The sequence below is a fragment of the Gopherus flavomarginatus genome, chromosome 4 (assembly GCF_025201925.1).
Source record: "Gopherus flavomarginatus isolate rGopFla2 chromosome 4, rGopFla2.mat.asm, whole genome shotgun sequence".
In the NCBI taxonomy this organism is placed as follows: domain Eukaryota; kingdom Metazoa; phylum Chordata; order Testudines; family Testudinidae; genus Gopherus; species Gopherus flavomarginatus.
Window position 1 is genome coordinate 55152677 of NC_066620.1, and position 17519 is coordinate 55170195.

The 17519-nt window shown below is 42.3% G+C and overlaps 2 protein-coding genes across 4 annotated transcripts in view; one reads left to right on the top strand and one right to left on the bottom strand.

Annotated features, from left to right (window-relative positions):
• LOC127048763 (calpain-2 catalytic subunit) overlaps positions 1 to 12926 on the top strand; it is a 51799-nt gene extending 38873 nt beyond the window's left edge. The window contains exons 16-21 of the mRNA XM_050948670.1: positions 2044 to 2108; positions 3342 to 3410; positions 4872 to 4950; positions 6523 to 6639; positions 8146 to 8204; positions 10421 to 12926. Coding sequence (XP_050804627.1) covers positions 2044 to 2108; positions 3342 to 3410; positions 4872 to 4950; positions 6523 to 6639; positions 8146 to 8204; positions 10421 to 10444 — 413 coding nt within the window. The 3' untranslated portion in view covers positions 10445 to 12926. The remainder of the gene's footprint in view (positions 1 to 2043; positions 2109 to 3341; positions 3411 to 4871; positions 4951 to 6522; positions 6640 to 8145; positions 8205 to 10420) is intronic.
• Positions 12927 to 13025: 99 nt separating this feature from the next.
• Positions 13026 to 17519, bottom strand: part of TP53BP2 (tumor protein p53 binding protein 2) — a 61916-nt gene continuing 57422 nt past the window's right edge. For all 3 annotated transcript variants that reach the window (XM_050948435.1, XM_050948436.1, XM_050948437.1), the window contains exons 17-18: positions 17081 to 17280; positions 13026 to 13888 (exon numbers count right to left, since the gene is read on the bottom strand). In XM_050948435.1, coding sequence (XP_050804392.1) covers positions 13847 to 13888; positions 17081 to 17280 — 242 coding nt within the window. In that variant the 3' untranslated portion in view covers positions 13026 to 13846. The remainder of the gene's footprint in view (positions 13889 to 17080; positions 17281 to 17519) is intronic.

The following is a 17519-nucleotide window of genomic DNA, read 5'->3' on the forward strand; positions in this document are numbered from 1 at the left end:
AACAAGATGCAAGCAACACCGAAAAGCACTGAAGAAGCCTTACTATGAGGGAATTACAATGATCAGGGTTGGTGTCACGTGTCAAAGGCATAAACTGCTCTTACAAGTGCCTCGTGAAATAATTAAGGTCAGGACCTGCACAACTGAAAAACTTACAGCTCCTCTTTCTGGTTTAGAGTCAGGGTAACTTACCCAGTCGGCTGCCTATTTTAAGCCTCCAAGGTCAGTGACAGCACAGCCAACTGTCTAGAGCTTCTCTTAGTGATATGGAGAGGTTTTAATCTTGTTTTTCTTGCACAAAAGGACTAGGGACTTGTTGTTACTGGTTTAGTTTCCCCTTGGACACTGATCAAGTTCAGGGAGATAAGCCCCACTGATTTGTACAGACATCAGCCAAACAGACGGGGAGTTCTATGCTGTGCTCTCTCTCTCCTTGGATGCACCAGCGTGGTATTGATTGTCTTTCCCGTGTAACTGAGCTCAGGCTCCTTCCCCTTTCCTTCGGTCCCCACAGGAGCACCTGTGTTTACTGGCAAAGGACAGGACCAGAGAGATTTGATCTCTGCACTGGGCCGGCTCCAGGGTTTTTGCCGCCCCAAGCAGCAGCAAAAAAAAAAAAAAAAAAGTTGCAATCTGCAGCTCTGCCGCCGCCGCTTCAGTGTTCGGCGGCTGGTCCTTTGCTCCGAGAGGGAGTAAGGGACTTGTCGCCGAAGACCCGGACGTGCCGCCCCTCACCCTTGGCCGCCCCAAGTAGCTACTTGCTGGGCTAGTGCCTGGAGCCGGCTCTGCCTCTGCAGCTCACATACAAATCAATTTCTGAGTGTAGGCTATCCCAGCAGCTTTTAGGCTTAGGACTCATGGTCAATTGCAGCGCAGCGCTGAGGATGCTGATCATGGGCACTTTGCCCACCCCCTTCATTCCAGTCATGGGCTCCGCCATTGTGCAAAATGAGAACTTTCCTGCAACCCTTTGCAGAGGGTCCTCGTCCCAGTAGACAGACCCTCACAGTCCCTGGCCTGCTTGTAGACAGCCTGCTGTTCAGCATGAAACTACTCTGTATTCCATGTCTTGTCCTCCATCCCCCTTAGCATGTACCTACAGTAGATACTATGTCCTTCATTGAGGGAGAGCAGGATCCAGCAGCCGAGAAGGCAGTTTTCACTAAGAGGGCCTGCAAGAGGAGACAAGGTTTCCATCAAACAGGTGGGAGATGATAGGATTCTCTGAAGGCAGGAGTCCTGCCCTAGGCTTTCCTTCCAGCACCCACAGATTCTCCCTACTGGTTTCACACCTGTCATGTAAAAATTAACCAGTTCCTGGCAATGTCCAGCTGAGAATTAGCCAGTTTCCTAAGGATTAAAATTACATTTGGTAGGAGCTGAAAGCAGTTCCTAGACTAGTGGGTAGCACCACCTGCATCTTACTATATGGATTGGCTGTGAGCATATGTATGATCTTGCCCGCTAGTAGCTGCTCCACAGAAAAGATAAGGGTCTTGCTAACAGCAACTAAAGGAATTTCACTTTAGTCCAAGCAAGAGAGCCTTGTATTTTTGGAGCTGAAGGCCCAGGGTACTGTTAATGGCTGCGTGCATACGTGTGTGCTGGTGGTAGTAATATTACCTCCCTCCAATGGGCCCAGCACGAAGCATAGAATGACGCTAGCCTAGAATCAAACTAGAGACTGCTCATTGCCCCCTCGAAGCCCAAAGGAAGGGTTCAGGTACAGACACAATTACTGGTCATTGAACAGCGGACGTAGTAAAGGTGCTATAGAACTGAGCTTTCTAGGCATGAGTTGTTGCTCTACACAGCATTAGAAACACTCAGACAGGTTCCGAAGCACTCTTCACTATCTGTATATACAAACCTACAACGTCTAGCTCTGTATCTGCACTGCTGTACTTGTTAGGCTCTGATGGCTTCTGTAGATGAAGACAGGGAGGCCCACTAGAGGTCTCCCAAGCTATTTGAAGGGTTACTATCCAATTCCTAACCCCTTCCATATGTAATTAACCTGCCTTTTGTCCTCTTTCCTTACAGGCCAAGATATCAAATCAGATGGCTTCAGTATTGAGACGTGTAAAATAATGGTCGATCTGTTAGATGTATCCTTCAATTGTCTTAGCTAGACTATGGTCCTCTATCCTTGCTGAAATGGATCCAGCGGGGATGTCCCTATCAATCCATCCCTTCCTTCCCGCAACCCCTGCAGGAGGGAAGGCCAGATCTGCTTGTGACTGCCACCTTTTAAGGACTCTCCTGCATAGAGACTCTAGATGTTAATAGTACTGCCAGTTAATGCTGAATCTACAGTATCTCTAGCAGTGGGAGCCTGTATTTTTATAGCAGAAGGTCCTGTCTGAATTCCAGCCTTGATGGTACATGTGTGAGCTGGCTGGCAACAGCCTAGGGAAAGATTGGCTCCCAGATGGCATCAGTAGCATGGGCTCATTTAGAGGACCTATAAATGCATATTAGAAGTGAGGAAATCAGCCCATTCAATCCTGGGGTATTCAGACCCCACCATGTCAGATTTGGCAAAAACATAGTAAGAATCACAAAGATTTCACTGGTAAAAACTTGAAGCACACTCCCAGAACTTCTCCCCAGATAATACATTGTTTTTCTGAGCCCAATGCCTTAGGAAGAAATCTACTGTGACAGCCATGCTGTTTCACTGGGGAGGAGAGGAAGGAGTTTTTTTTTTTTTTAATCTTCTAACCCATTACAGGTTTGAGAATAATGTGGTTAGAAAAAGAAAAATACCAAACAAAATGAAGCTCTCCCGTAATTTGTTGTAAAATGTGGCAGAGCTCAGGATTCCACTGTTGTAGTTACAGTAAGAGAGACAGACAGACAGTGATGTTGGGATTCTTTTGTTAGGGGTTTTCTGAAGAACTACAAATTCTGTAAACAGCAGCTCTTGCTTTTGGTTATGTCTCTGTTTAGAATCCAAACAGAGTATGACTCAGATTCCCATCAATAGCTGAACCACCACTGAGGAACAGAATGGCATCCTCTCAGTACACATGCTGAATAGTTAGAGATTATCTGTGGGAGGCACTGAAAAGGCTTGGGGAAATATTCAGAGGTTCAGATTTAATTCATCCAAACAGTTGATTTAGAACCTTAAAACACAACCTGAAGAAACAGAGGAAGAGTCCCTGTAGCCCGTAGGATGAGCCAGAGTAAGCCGTGCATCACAGGATGATTTGCATCCTTCTCTAAATTTGACACCCAAAAGCAGTGTTGAGATTATATTACAGCAAACCTAATGTAGAGAAGGGAAAACATTTCTTCCCTGCCATCCAAAGAGGTTCCCTTAACTCTTCCTGCAGTCAGATGGAAGCGGTAAACTGGGACTGAAGGAGTTCTACATACTCTGGACAAAGATACAGAAATATCAAGTAAGATATGATCTCTATATAAGGGAGCATACAGTATACTACTCATGTGGATGTAGCCTGGTCTTTTCAATGGCTGTTGGAGCACTGTGGGTGTAAATCTGTATATATATTGTGGGTACAGTATGTGTCTCTATATGGGCAGTTCTTGTTAAACAGAAAGATTGTGTTCTTCAGTAGAAACCTCCCCTGCCCAGTTCTGTGAGGCACTGAACTGCCTCCACTCCCACTAAGTCAGAGGGAGCTGGGGACGCTCAGCTCGTCACAAGAGGGACACGGCATCTTGCAGGATGGGGCTCAATGGGACTAGTGTGGCCTAGAGCAGCACAAGGCCAGTGGCACACACAGACCACAAATGCAGAACATAAAGGCAGGGCTGTTTCAGTCCTATCCTTTCCTCACAGGGAATTCCTGCCCGTACTTGCACATCAGCTTTGCCAGCTGCTCAAATTTAAAAAAAAAACCCTTATTTTTATAAAAATAATAGGCCACCAGAATGGCCAAGTGTAAGCAACAGTAAATAAAAGAACCAAACTATCAGACTTCTCTTATCAGCTAACTCCACATTCTACACACTGACGGCAGCATGACGGCAACACCAAACACAGGGAGCTGGGACCCTCAGGCTGGTTCACTCTTGGTGACCACTTTAAAATGGGGGCAGATCCTCAGCTGGTTTAAGACAATTTACACAAGCTGAGGATCTGACCCCTGGGATTTCAAGCTTTAAAGCCCTAGAGGCAAGTCAGTTGCTCTTTTGAATTCTAGGGTGAAGAGCAGAAGGTGGAGCCACCTCTGCTCCTGTGACTGCTTCTCACATTAGCTCCACCTCTTTCCCCCATCCTTAGCCTTCACTTACAGGGCTGATAACTTTACCACAGGACTGAGTGCTAGACAGTGCCTGCCTTGTCAGTGGTTCTGTAGTCCCACATGGTATTTACCCTGCGATCATCATGCTTTCAGGTGACTTCCTTGTGTCTCCTCCCTACTGTATGCTGCACTGAAAGAATTAGCTATGACTCCATCTAAGGCCAGGTCTACACAACAGACCTATATTGGTATCACTGTGTCATTCAGGGGGTGAAAAATCCACACCCCGAGTGATGTAGTTATACTGACAGCCCTTCATGTAGACAGCACTATGTCAGCAGGAGAGCTTCCCTTGACGACATAGCTACTGTCATGGAGTATCTATGCCAATGGGGGAAGCTCTCTTGTAGAAGCATCTTCACTAAAGCACCTTCCTCAGTGCAGCTGCCGTAGTGCTGTACGTGAAGACAAGCCCTAGGAGTAGCTGTATGCCTACATTACACTAATTAAATGAATCCAAAATCCATTTTAGATTCCATTTCTCAGGAAAACAGGGACTGCTTTCCACAGGCATTTATTTGACTTCTGGCTGAAGCCAAAATAACCAGCTCTTAATTATTGAGGAGCTCCAACACTGGGTTTTGTGTTTTACAGAAAATCTATAGGGAAATAGATGTCGATCGCTCTGGTACCATGAACTCCTACGAGATGCGGAGAGCATTAGAAGAAGCAGGTACTTCTATTCCGCTATAGCTGTATTACCCAACATTTATCTGCCTGTATATAGGGCGATGCCACTTCAAGTCCGTTATCTAGACCAATAATCAAAGTCAATAGGTGCTGGTGTAAATACAGTCACCATTTCAGTGATCTTTACCAGTGACACTGTCTTATTGTGTACACTCATCTTTCTCTCTGGTGGTTGGCCGTGGTATCTGTCTATACGCAGCAATATAGGCACATTAAAAATGGCCCAGATGAGCGGCTTCCTGTTTGGGGCTACTCTCACTTAGGACCTGGCCCAGTAGGATCATGAGTAGGTCCTTAACAACCAGGATCCACAGGCTGACATCTTTTAGTGATTGAGTTGGGCAGGTGGCCCATGAAGAGGAGGCAATCAATGCAAGCACCTCCTCTGATGAATCACCATTAAATAATAATACTAAGCTCTACTGATGAAAAGTTCTATAGAAGATCTCAAAATGCTTTATAAAAGATGTCAATATCATTATCCCCATTTTACAGAGAGGGAAATAGAGGTATAGAAAGGGAAAGTGACTTGCCCAAGGTCACCCAGCAAATCAGGGGCAGAGCTGGAAATAGAGGCCAGGTCTCCTGAGACCCAGTCCACTGCTCCATGCACTGGATTCTTAAGACCACTGCACAGTGACTACAAGGGGAATAAAATGAACACACAAGCCCAGAATGAACTGGCACCCAGACAAAGCTCCTCATAAAAGCACAACATCCACTGAAATTCTCCATATCACAGCTGGGTGCTAGAAACCAACATCAGCACTGCACTGTAATTACACTGCAAACCAGCTTCAACAGAGTGAAAGTACATATTCCGCTATGGATGGGCTAGTCTCAAGAGTCAGAGTTTGAATGCTTATCTAAACTGTTGGAGAGCTTCACAAGGCTGCAAGCCCATGGGTCCTGACAAGAATCCCACCGGAACCCTCCTAGAACAACCCCTAATCATCCCCACCTGCTGTTATGTTTGTGTGGGTAAGGCCAGATATCTCTGTTTGGCTTCCTTAGTGGAAAGACTGCTTTCCCTTTGGGGGTCTTGGGACCAGTAGCCAGCAGTTCTATGCCCCTCAAATTCTGGGTGGTCTTTGGGTAAGATACAGCCCCCACTTAATACAGTACAGAGCTGCTCCTTACCATCAACCATTTTTTTTCTGACTGGTCCATAGAAGACAGCCATCTCTCTAAGACAGTGAATTAAAATGGATTCTACTAGCCCTCCTGAGTACATGGAGTAGGCTCAGCCAATCAATCAGCACTAATACCAAACAACTTAGAAATGCCCACAGATAAAGTAAAAATGCATTATGACCCATCTAACCAATCAGCTCAATAGTTAAAAAAGCTATTTGAAAACTAGACACAGAAATGTGACCAAATAGCTAATATAGATATGAACATTTTCCAACGTTGCTCCTAGTTTGCAAACACTTTGTGATCTTAACTTTTTTTTTTTTCCAATAAAAACATACATATTGCTCCTGCTATTTGGCCAACGCCTGATTGCATTATTAGCTGGCCAAATGTTTTCACCTTTTATTTTGCCCTGTAGGGTTCAAGCTGACTTGCCAGCTGCACCAAGTCATTGTGGCTCGTTTTGCAGATGAGCAGCTCATCATTGACTTTGATAATTTTGTCAGGTGCTTGATTCGGCTGGAAACTTTGTTCAGTGAGTATGTTCTTAGTAAATCTTTACATTGTGAGCAGCCCTTCACCTCGCTGCATTGTATAAGGTCCAGACTTATTCTAACACAAGGCTCTCGGATTTGCACCAGAATAAATTTGAGACAAACTGAGACTCCAATCCTACACTCTGATCTGCGCAGAAAGACAGCTGTACTTTCCCCAGGGTTCCCAGGGTCTGTCTGCATAGATCAGACTGCAGGATTGGGTTTAAAACATTTTGTTACAGTCTTTAGTTACAGCCCACAGTCAAAAGCTAGATTCATAAGGGGAATTTAGGCATTAAACTGTTTAACGTCTAGCTGTCCCGCTGCCTAGTGGAATCCACATCCACAAGTGAGTTGTCCACGCTTCCCATACAATGCAGGGGAGAATTAGGTGCCTAAAAATAGGATTTGCAGAAGCCAGCATGCTGAATGGAGGGTCTATCAGTCTCACCTGTTGAAATTGTTCCACTTGTTATGAAATACTTAGTCACTGGGCCAGAGACCATGAGAATGACTCTTTAGTCACTGGTTGCAGCTGGTAGGGGGAAGGGGCCAGGGTTTAAATCCCAGCCATAAACTGGCCAGAGTGAAAATTTGAACTCTGATCTCCCCTCTTGGATGAATGCTGTAACCACTTAACTTTTGTGTAGAGGGGGAGGCCTCAGCGCTGCTGTTTTGTGCAGGACTCAGTCCAGTAGGCGTGCTCTTAGATGCCAGTGTGAGCCTACTGACCGAATCAGGTCCTGCAGGTGAGACAGGCATGAGAATACCTAGCTTGTGAATTCTTGTGGGGCTTAAGCCTGAGTTAGGCACCTAGCTGCTCAGTGGCATCAGGACTTACCTAGTTTTGCACATGCTCATCATCAGCAATTTAGGTGCCATAGGAACTTACCACATAGACAGCATGGGACTTGAGGAGCCTCCAGGGTTAAGTGGCAGCTGAGCTCTGGTTTTCTGAATGCCAGTGGTGGTTAAATGTTGGCCTTATGTGGCCTAAAGTGGCAGTTGGGTACCTACATCCCCCTTGTGAATGGCACCTCCAGTGCTAACGTGACAAAAATAGAAAGCACTTCAGTTTGCAATAACAGCTTTAAAAGAATACTTATTTTCACAGACAGCTCTCCTTCCCAGTGTTCTATACAATGGACTATTGAAAGAATTTTTCAAACGAACAATTTAACATTACAGTCTTTATGTTGCTTGTTTACATTTTTCATTTTGCTCAGCTTGAACTAAGCAGCCGCTAGTTTTCATGCACTAGAACAAAGCTGCAAGGTTTTTGCTGTAACTAGTGGACTTTTTTTTTTTTTTTTTTTTTTTTTAAAGGAAGCAGCTTTGATGAGATTTCTCTTGGTCTGGTTTTCTATAAGGTTGTTTTCATAAACCTTAAATTTGTCCCTTAAATCTGAGACAAATGTTCATAGTTGAGACATAATCAAGATTCAGCTTTCGATTCCCACTGCTTTCTTCATACACACATCTTATTTCTCTCTCCTCTTTGACAGAAATATTTAAGAAACTGGATGTTGAGAAAAGTGGAACAGTGGAGATGAACCTTAACACTGTAAGTTAATAATTCTGCTCGGGTTCAACAGCACAGATCTGTGGCTTGCTGAGATGGTTTTAGAGAAAAATGCTCATTCAGTTCTAAAGCTGTTTCCCCTGGTAAAACTGGATCTATACATTTGGGATGGTTGATGCCCGCTGTAGTGTGCCAGTTTCACGCAGTGTTGGGAATCTAAGCACAAGTAACATTTTGGTATCTTCTGGGGCCTAGAGTTCTTTGTGCATGTGATTAAAGAAAGTAAATCTCTCTCTAATCCATTTATATTACTCTCTATTTCCTCATATTGGCCTCTTCCAGTCAGGGATGCTGGAACAATTTGTAGAGTGGGGGTGCTGAGAGCCACTGAACCAAACTGTAAACCCTGCATGTAATGGAAACAACTTCAAGCCAGGGCATGTGGCAGCACCCATACTTCTAGTTAGATAACCTGATATTTTACTGGGATGAATTTCAATTGCAGCCTGCCTAGTTTACTCCTGGGGCAATTCTGTGCCAAAAAAATTAAAATTCTGCAACAAAAAATAAACTCTGTGCACAATATTTTACAGTTCTGCAAAATTCTGCATATTTTGTCAAAATAACAATATAATCACACCAGTTTCAATTATTTTGTTGTTTATTTCAAAATACCTGTCACCAAGTATGTCTGTAACAATACAGACAACCAAAAAAAAATTAAGAAAATGTTTTTTGACAAATAGATTCCTTGCTAGGCATATTAATACAGAACTCTGAGTAATAATTCATTTAAACTACACTACAGAACCATATTTCCCGTACCCCTCAGAAGCACTGCAAAGGCTTGGGGGAGTCTGGGGTAATGGAGGAGCTAAGGAAAAAGGAAATAAATTGCTGGGAAGGAGCCTGGGTGTGAACTTGGAGGGTTGTTGGGTATGGGTGGGAAAAGTATGGAACAAGGGTTGTTTTTGGGAGCGGGGGGGGGCGGGGGAGGGAGCAGGATGTGATTGTTGGGAGCTTCCCCCATGCATACCCTAGCCTCTCCCATTCAGTCAGGTACATCTGCCCATACCATGTGTCCCTTCAACCCCACTCAGACACCCTCCTCTCCCCCATGTGGCTTTGTATCCCTGTACCCCCTCCCCCATCCTTGTGTCCACTCCTGCTCCCCATCCCCATGTGTGTCTGCCCCCACTCAGCCACCCTATGTAGCTCTGCACCCCCTCCCCATCACCATGTGCCCCTGTGCCTCCACTCCCAGTCAGCTCCTGCCCTAGTTTGTCCTCCCCCCACTAGCCCTTATGAGCCCATCTGACTCCCCAGCAGCCCCATGCTGTCTCCTGACCTGGCCTGACAGGCACTGTGAAGGCAGCAGGCTCTCTCCTCCCTAGCTGGCTGGGAGCTGCTGCTTTGTGCTAACACACCACCTTCTGGTGGGAAAAAGGTGGAACTGGAGCAACATTTTGGCAGCTTTTTTCTGCACAAAAAAATAAAAATATGCACAGCTCATTCATTATGCACGTGTGCAGTAGTGCAGAATTCCCCCAGGAGTATTAGTTCTCCTATTTCGTAGTTTTTCCATCAGTAGTAGGTCGTTGTTCATTCCATCTTCCCATGAAGTCCTCACCTACCCCCATCCCTTTAATTTTATCCTCTACCACTTCTATTCTCCTTCAAAAGGGATTCAGGTAACATAAATAAAGGCCACTCTACTTCTGAAAGAGAGTGCACATGTGGGTTTAATTCACTTCACAGCTTTAGTTAATTCATCTTAATGTCCCTGCAGAGAAGTTCTCCATGTATGAGATAAGCTAATGTTGCTCTCAGTAATTTGAATGATACTTGTAAGCTGGTTGTCATCGTCTGATGACAACCAGCTTACATTACTACAAGAGAATAGCTGAAGTTGGTAATTATAAAAGGGTGTTTACAATTCAGACCTTAAACTGTTACATGAACATTTCAGGCACTTCAGTGCATAAGATGCAACTGATAACATTTGTTCTACATTTCATATGCATTTGTAACCTAAACAAAAAGTCTACCACTGTAAGGTATTCAGGAAACAACATCCCCCACTGTCATCTTTAGGAATAGATTTTCCATCTTTGCACTAAATACATTCTTGTCCAGACCCCATCATCTCAAGAACTTGTTGATACATAACAAGTCATCTTGCTTAACTTGCATTGTGCTGTATGTCTTATGGTAGATGAGGACAGCCCTTAACTCATGTTCTTCCTTCTCTCCACTAGTGGTTGTGTTTTACTAGTATTTGATGCAATAGCAGACCTCAGCTGAAGACATCTCATGGAATCAAGATAATGCAAAGATGTTCATACAACTTGCAATAACACCCTAACCCTACTGTATTCCAACATCAACCTGTTCCTTATGTTTATAAATGGAGATGTTTAAACTAGTATAGGAGAGAATGGGCAGAATATTTTGAAGTATCTGAAAGACCAAAACTCCAACAATACAAAAGCTTGCAGTCTCATTATCTATATAGACTGCATATATAACTACTTTTATAAGTCCAGTGTGAAAGCTCTAATTTTGTATATAATTCTTCAGTTTTATTTTTGACATCTTTGCTTAATTGATCCGTTTTAATCAAAAAGATATTTAAAGTGCAGTTAAATGTAACTTCTGAGGAAGAGCAATTTTCACTGTAAATTAGAAGGAAGTTTAAAGTGAAGTTTGTTGGCATTTTTAAGCTGCTTGGGAGTAGTAGCCATCTTATTCAAAAGAGAGAGAGAAGTGGGAAGTCTGAATAGAGAAGGCAGAAGGGGTCCACTGCTGCCCTTCAGTTTTTCACCTATTAGAAGTACTCTTCCTTTTGAAATTAGAGCAATAGTTCCTTTTAAATAGGCAACACACTGAATAAGCTTCCTATTGCAATCTTGCTACCTCTTCAATGCATTGGTAATCCTGTTTCAGACATGCAAACCATAGCATTCTTTGGGTTATCTGTATTTTGAAGGACTGGATTAAGTACACCTCTACCTCGATACAACGCTGTCCTCGGGAGACAAAAGATCTTACTGCATTATAGGTGAAACCACGTTATATCGAACTTGCTTTGATCCACCTGAGTGCACAGCCCCGCCCCCCTGGAATACTGCTTTACTGCATTATATCCGGTCACATTATATCGAGGTAGAGGTGTAATTCTATGCCAGTTTGACCAGCGGAAAACCATACACCTAAGAGGACAGTGTCTTATTAGTCTGATATTTGATCCCCATGCAAGAAGATTGCTACCAGTGAGATCTGTGTCAGCAGCCAGAGACTTCAAGAGGAAACAAATGCTGCCATGTATGATAGAAATGTCACTGGTTGTGAATTATAAAAATAATAAAACGCCTTAAACCTTACAAAATGAATGTAATGTATTGAATGTAACATTATGTCTATTGTTGCCTTCACTTCTCCCAACTACTTATTTAAATAAAGACAGTTAGGGCCTGGTCCAGCTGGAAGGTGTTTCTTTGTAATGGGGATCAGTTGGGTGCATAAAGCCCTGATTGTCAACAGAATAATATTGGGGGGGGGGGGGAGAGGGGAGAAAGGAAAAGCTTAGGTTCATTGCAACACATGTTCTATATGTTGTGTATTTGTTGCATAATTGTATGTTACATGTTCTTTAAAGTCTGCTGCAGAAAGCAATGATGATAATTGAGAGACAGGAAAGGCTTCTATAAAAATCAGAGAAATATTACACTGCATACTGAAGGCATGCAATTACCAGGTATCCAATACATATACATGGCCCCCTATTAAGAGCATAAGCATGAGATTATGAACATTAACAGACTTCAGTATCATGACCAAGTCACATTTACTCTCATCTAAACTTGCTGAGGAATTAGGTGGTGGTAGAGTCTTTGCTTGCTCCAATGCTGTGCATGGCTTTCCTATTGAAAGCCCACATGAGTTGGTATGTCTTTTCAGTTGGGCAATGGCAGTCCTATTTATTTGGCAAGGGTCTGACAGCAGCAATCCATGCCCAGCAGGTTTGATGTTCTTGCCTACCAAGGATTCCAGCAGGGCTTCCTCTGTTGCTTACATCTTTTGTTCAGCATCCAACCACCTGTCTGCTCACTGGTTTGAGCAATTAAGCTCATTGCTCAAACTAGGTAAATGATTATTAAACATCATTGCCAATCTACATTGGTCTTAGAGGTGACAAGCACTTTTGCCCACTGCCAATCCCCTGAGCTATACAGCTCCACATGCTCATGTCAGTCTGACAAACCATTTCACCAGATCTAGTGAGAGATCACACATTCACAAAGCCATTTACAGAACAATTCCCAAACCCTGAGCCAGAGTAGAAAAATCAGTGTAGTCAGGGATTTTTTTCAGTTTGTATTTGTAGATTGTAGTGATTGTCCATGCAGTTCATGGCCTCACATAGACTCCTTTCCTGCAAGGGAAGCTTATTGAGTCTCAAGTTTTATTGACATGTCTTTAACAAAGCTATGACTAGTACAGTAATATAGATTATCCTGGTGGAAAAGACTAGTTAGAAATAATTCTTCTGCTATAAATCTTTCCATTTAAAATATATCTGTATAGAGAAATTCCATTAACTTAAGCAGATCTAATAGTCACTTATAACCTTCATGTTACTCCTAAAACTAATAATGGATATGGCTTGCATAGCAGGTTAGATGAAAGTTATAAATCAAAGAATGTTTTCCACACTGATATTGTAATAGTTGAATACTGGCATATTCTAGGATGGTCTGGTGTTTATGTATCTGCACAGCAGGTTGAGATTTCTCAGTGACATGCTAATACAGATGTCATCTGGGATAGAGAGTTTGACATTAAATGCCAAAGAATTAAATCTTCAGAGGAGACATCATTTTAATCATATCACAATTAACAAAAAAATAAAAACACACACATATGGATTATAACAAAGTTTGTAAGTTTTAAAGGCTACAGAAAGTTTCTAAGCTTAATTTTCAGTTACAAAAAGAGACAATAAATACAGGATTTTTTTTGGTAAAAACAAACAGATTCTAAAAACTACATTACCTCTGATATAGCACAAAGTATTTTGAATACATGGAATTCCTTAGATGCTACAGCATTTTAGAGTTATTGCTCAACGGACTGGTCAAAAGTTCTTCACTGTTAGACACTCTATTTTATCTTCATAACTTTAACTCAGCTACTTTAACAAATACTCTGCTTACAGAAATGTGCTTTCGGATACTGTGTGGGTAGCTTGAATGACTAATTTCCTCCACTAGGAACAAAGCCAAAGACAGATTTGGAGAAAGCCAGTTGTGTGGAACATGAACTCCCCTCTCACTGAGGAATTGAAAAGTTCATTGCAGATCATGCAGGAAATTCAAAAAAAAAAAAAAGTGAATTCTGTTCCTGTGTACCTATGTGCCATTTGGAAAAGCAGAGTGGGCACTAGATGAACATTAGGCTTGCTTAGGCCCTTTGCTTGTAAGCAGCATTTCAGCTTATGGAATGCCCTCCTCCATTTGTGAATCCATTGATCCTTCATTTGTTTTCAAGCACATTCTTCATTGCTTTCAAGTTACACTGTTATTAAAATAAGTCTCATGAAATTGGAACTAACAAAATGATTTTTTATAGAAATGATAATTCACCCATGATTAGAACTTCATAACTCAGGATTCTGTGCAATTTCATGCCAAGCTTCTTTGCCTTGGTTTAATCCTTGGGTACAGCTGTTGGGGTGGGGGGGGGAGGAGGAAAAAAGAAGATTTTTAAAGAGTATAATAGGGCAGAAATTCTTAAATTTAAAAAAGTAAATGTAGACAAGTATTTCTATCATGAATACCAAGAGCCACCAGTGTCTAATTATACACATAATCTTCGGTGACAAAGTAGCAGCAATTGCAAAGTTTTTTTTTAACTTTTTTCAGGCAAGCATAAAAATATCACAGGAATGTATCAATTGCGAGAGCGCAGTAGCAGAGTAATAGGAATGTCAAAAGCAATACACTGAAAAGCAATTCTAAATTATCTAAGCCCTTAGGAACACTCAGCCCTATTCAGATAGAGATCGCTTGTTGCATGACAGCCTACTGTGCAGTGAGCTTTAGAAGGTATTTCTATTTTATAAACAAAAGAAGAGGTCAGGGTCTAAACTCTATTTGAACTGAGATGAATGAAATCATATCAAACCGCTTTTGATAGGCAACAGTAATCTACCAATTGTCTGGTTCTGTGAGGACAGAGTCAGTATGAAATTTTCCCTGCTTTGATCACTGAATATTGGTCAACACCCCTTTAAATGCCAGGCCCCAAAACAGGTTTAAGATCTTCTGCAATCCAAATGTATCAAACAGTGGATCAGTGTTTGAATACAGGAAGTTCCTATTAGTCAGTAAATTGCTTCTGAAGAGAAGACCTGCAGACAGTTAGCAATCAGAACTCTCAAATCCATTTGGTCATTTTTCACCATCAGCTGAGATGTGAAATCAGATTTTAAAGCTACCAACAGATCGAGTGCCCAAAGAGTTTCTGTTTCGCATAGACCTAGTCAGCATCTGTATTATAATTATGGTTTGAAGACTTGTAGCCACTATCTTGCCATTCACATAGGATTCAGTATAGCCTGGTAAGTTTCACTAACATGGCTGTCAAGAATAATCTTCCAGACAGAAAGTATTGAAGCAGATGATCATCAATCCTAGACTCACCAAATGCACTTAACCTCAAAGGGAAAAAAACAGCTGTGATACCATACAAAGGAGGAAGAATGTATCAGACTACTGAATCTTTCTCTGGGCCAGGGATCAGCAACCTTTCAGAAGTGGTGTGCTGAGTCTTCATTTATTCACTCTAATTTAAGATTTTGCGTGCCAGCAATACATTAACGTTTTTAAAAGGTCTCTTTCTATAAAAGTCTATAATATATAACTAAACTGTTGTTGTATGTAAAGTAAATAATACTTAAGAAGCTTCATTTAAAAATTATATTAAAATGCAGAGCCCCTTGGACTGGTGGCCAGGACCTGGGAAGTGTGAGTGTCACTGAAAATCAGCTCATGTGCCATAGGTTGCCTACCCCTGCTCTGGGCTAAATACCTGGGCCTGAGTTTCAGGCAATGGCATGGATGTATGCAGTGTCCAAGCACTTCCTTCTGAGTCTAACAAAGGATCATTTAGCTAGAATACTTAATCAATTGAAGACTGAATAGGCAGCTCCAAAACTTTAATGGCTAGCATGTTTAATTCTGTGTCTTCTAGTCCTTCCAGAGCAGGTGACAGGAGTTCCGCTGTGGTGAGGCTCAAAATAGCTAAAACGCTTGCAAAGGTTTACTGCTTTACAGGTTTTCAATGATCACAGGAGAACAGAGGTTTTTCGGGTTCTCACACCTGTGCTCTTGCTCAACCTTGGAGGGGAAACAATCCCCGCAGTATCTCCACAGGCGGAGAAGAGACTTTTAGTTTCTGTTCCTGACCTTTTCTCCAAATGCCCCAGAAGCAGTGGAGTCTTTTGCAGAGCTGCTTCTTCATGGAGTGCTCCCCCTCTATCCCCATAGCTTGGCATGAACAATGTGCCCCTCTAGAAACTGATCAGGGTTGTCTCTTAATCCTGATGCCCCTAGACCAGTGATACTCGAACCTCATTGGTTCCTGGAGCCAAATTAACAATCAACATTATCCAAAGGAGTCATCGTGCTGTGAATTCATTGTTGCCTTTACTATTTTTTATATATATAAATTCTCACAGCAAAATGACTGACCAAGTATTCTACAGTTGATACTGGACATGTATGAAAAGCTTAATGGGGAGAAGTTTTAAATAAAGAGACGGAAGTGTCCATTTGCTACAGTTTCCTGGGAATCTGGGTGTTTGGGGGAGAAGGGAAAGAGAGGAAAATGTGTCTCAAAGAGATCTGCCCCATTTCCCCATTAACAAGTGTTGTAAAGAATATAACAGAGTGGGATGAAATCACCAGCACCACTCACTTTAGCATGGATTTCTGAGAAATACTTCAATTTATACCACAATTGTGCATCAGCAGAGAATTCTAAGAAGCATTTTTCCAGCCTCGAAATATACAATACATTTGGGGAAACAAGTTAAGACAGACGGATAAGAATGGAGGCATCTCTGACTCACAGGAGGCAAATGTGCGAATCACAACCCAGGACCCACATCTCAATCTCATCAACCTAGCAGTTTCTTTCTAGAACAATACTTCTCAAATTGCATGCTGCAAGGCTTAAGTTGTAATCCAGACATTATGACAAGATAATTTATTGAAGTTTCAGTGCACAGAGAATTGTCATTTGTTTTCTTCTACTTCTAGAACAAGAGATTTCATGACAGCCGACATTAACTGAATAATACAAGGAGGACAATAAGAATCTTCAGAGGTCTTGCTTTTTTGACAGCATGATCTTTCTCTCCCAACCTGGAACTATTTTAACTGTAGAATTTTGTGGCATGCCGCATCCTACGAGATCGCTCCAAGGATAATTAGAGGGGAAGATGCAATATGCGCATCCAGAGTATAGGCAGGAGGGCTGGTGGCTCACCATAGTCATCTTCATGGGAGCAGAAGTAGACCACACCCTTAAACCAAGTGTCAGCTGACTATCCTTAATAAAATGGCTGTATTTGAGATGCCTTTTTCCAGAGAGTATCACTATCTGGAAAAGAAAAAACACTAACTCCTGCTTTCCCCATTGCAACAGAAAAGCCTTTGGTCAAAATGGTGCTTCAAGTATATGTCACACATTCAGTTGCAAATTAGTAATCATCATCTTTTTTGATATGGTAAGACAAGATTGTATGTGCATGTAGAATCAACACTGACATGTTGGTTATGTGACTGCTTTTCCATACATGTAGTTTGTAATTCAATGATCATAGAACTAACTAAGTATTAAGAGCAACTCACCCCCAACAGGTTGCGTGGTATGTATCCTTCCTTGTCATTTAGCCGTGCCCACCACCACTCAATTTCATCTTCATCTTCCCGGCGTAGTACTGTCATGCAGTCTCCTTCTTTCATGGACAACTCATCATCGTTCTGTGCTTCATAATCCCAGAGTGCGTAGATCACCCCTTTGTTCATTATCCCCATTTTCTCCTGCACTCCTGGAACCAGAAAGAGAAAACAAAACAGCTCAACCTAAATTGGATCTCAATGGGTACGTCTACACTACAGGAAAAATTCGAATTAGCTTAAACCGATTTTATAAAAACAGGTATTATAAAGTCGATTGTGCGCGTCCACACTAGGCACATTAATTCAGTGGTGTGCGTCCGTGGTCCGAGGCTAGCGTCGATTTCTGGAGCGGTGCACTGTGGGTAGCTACAGTAAAAGAATGAGGCCA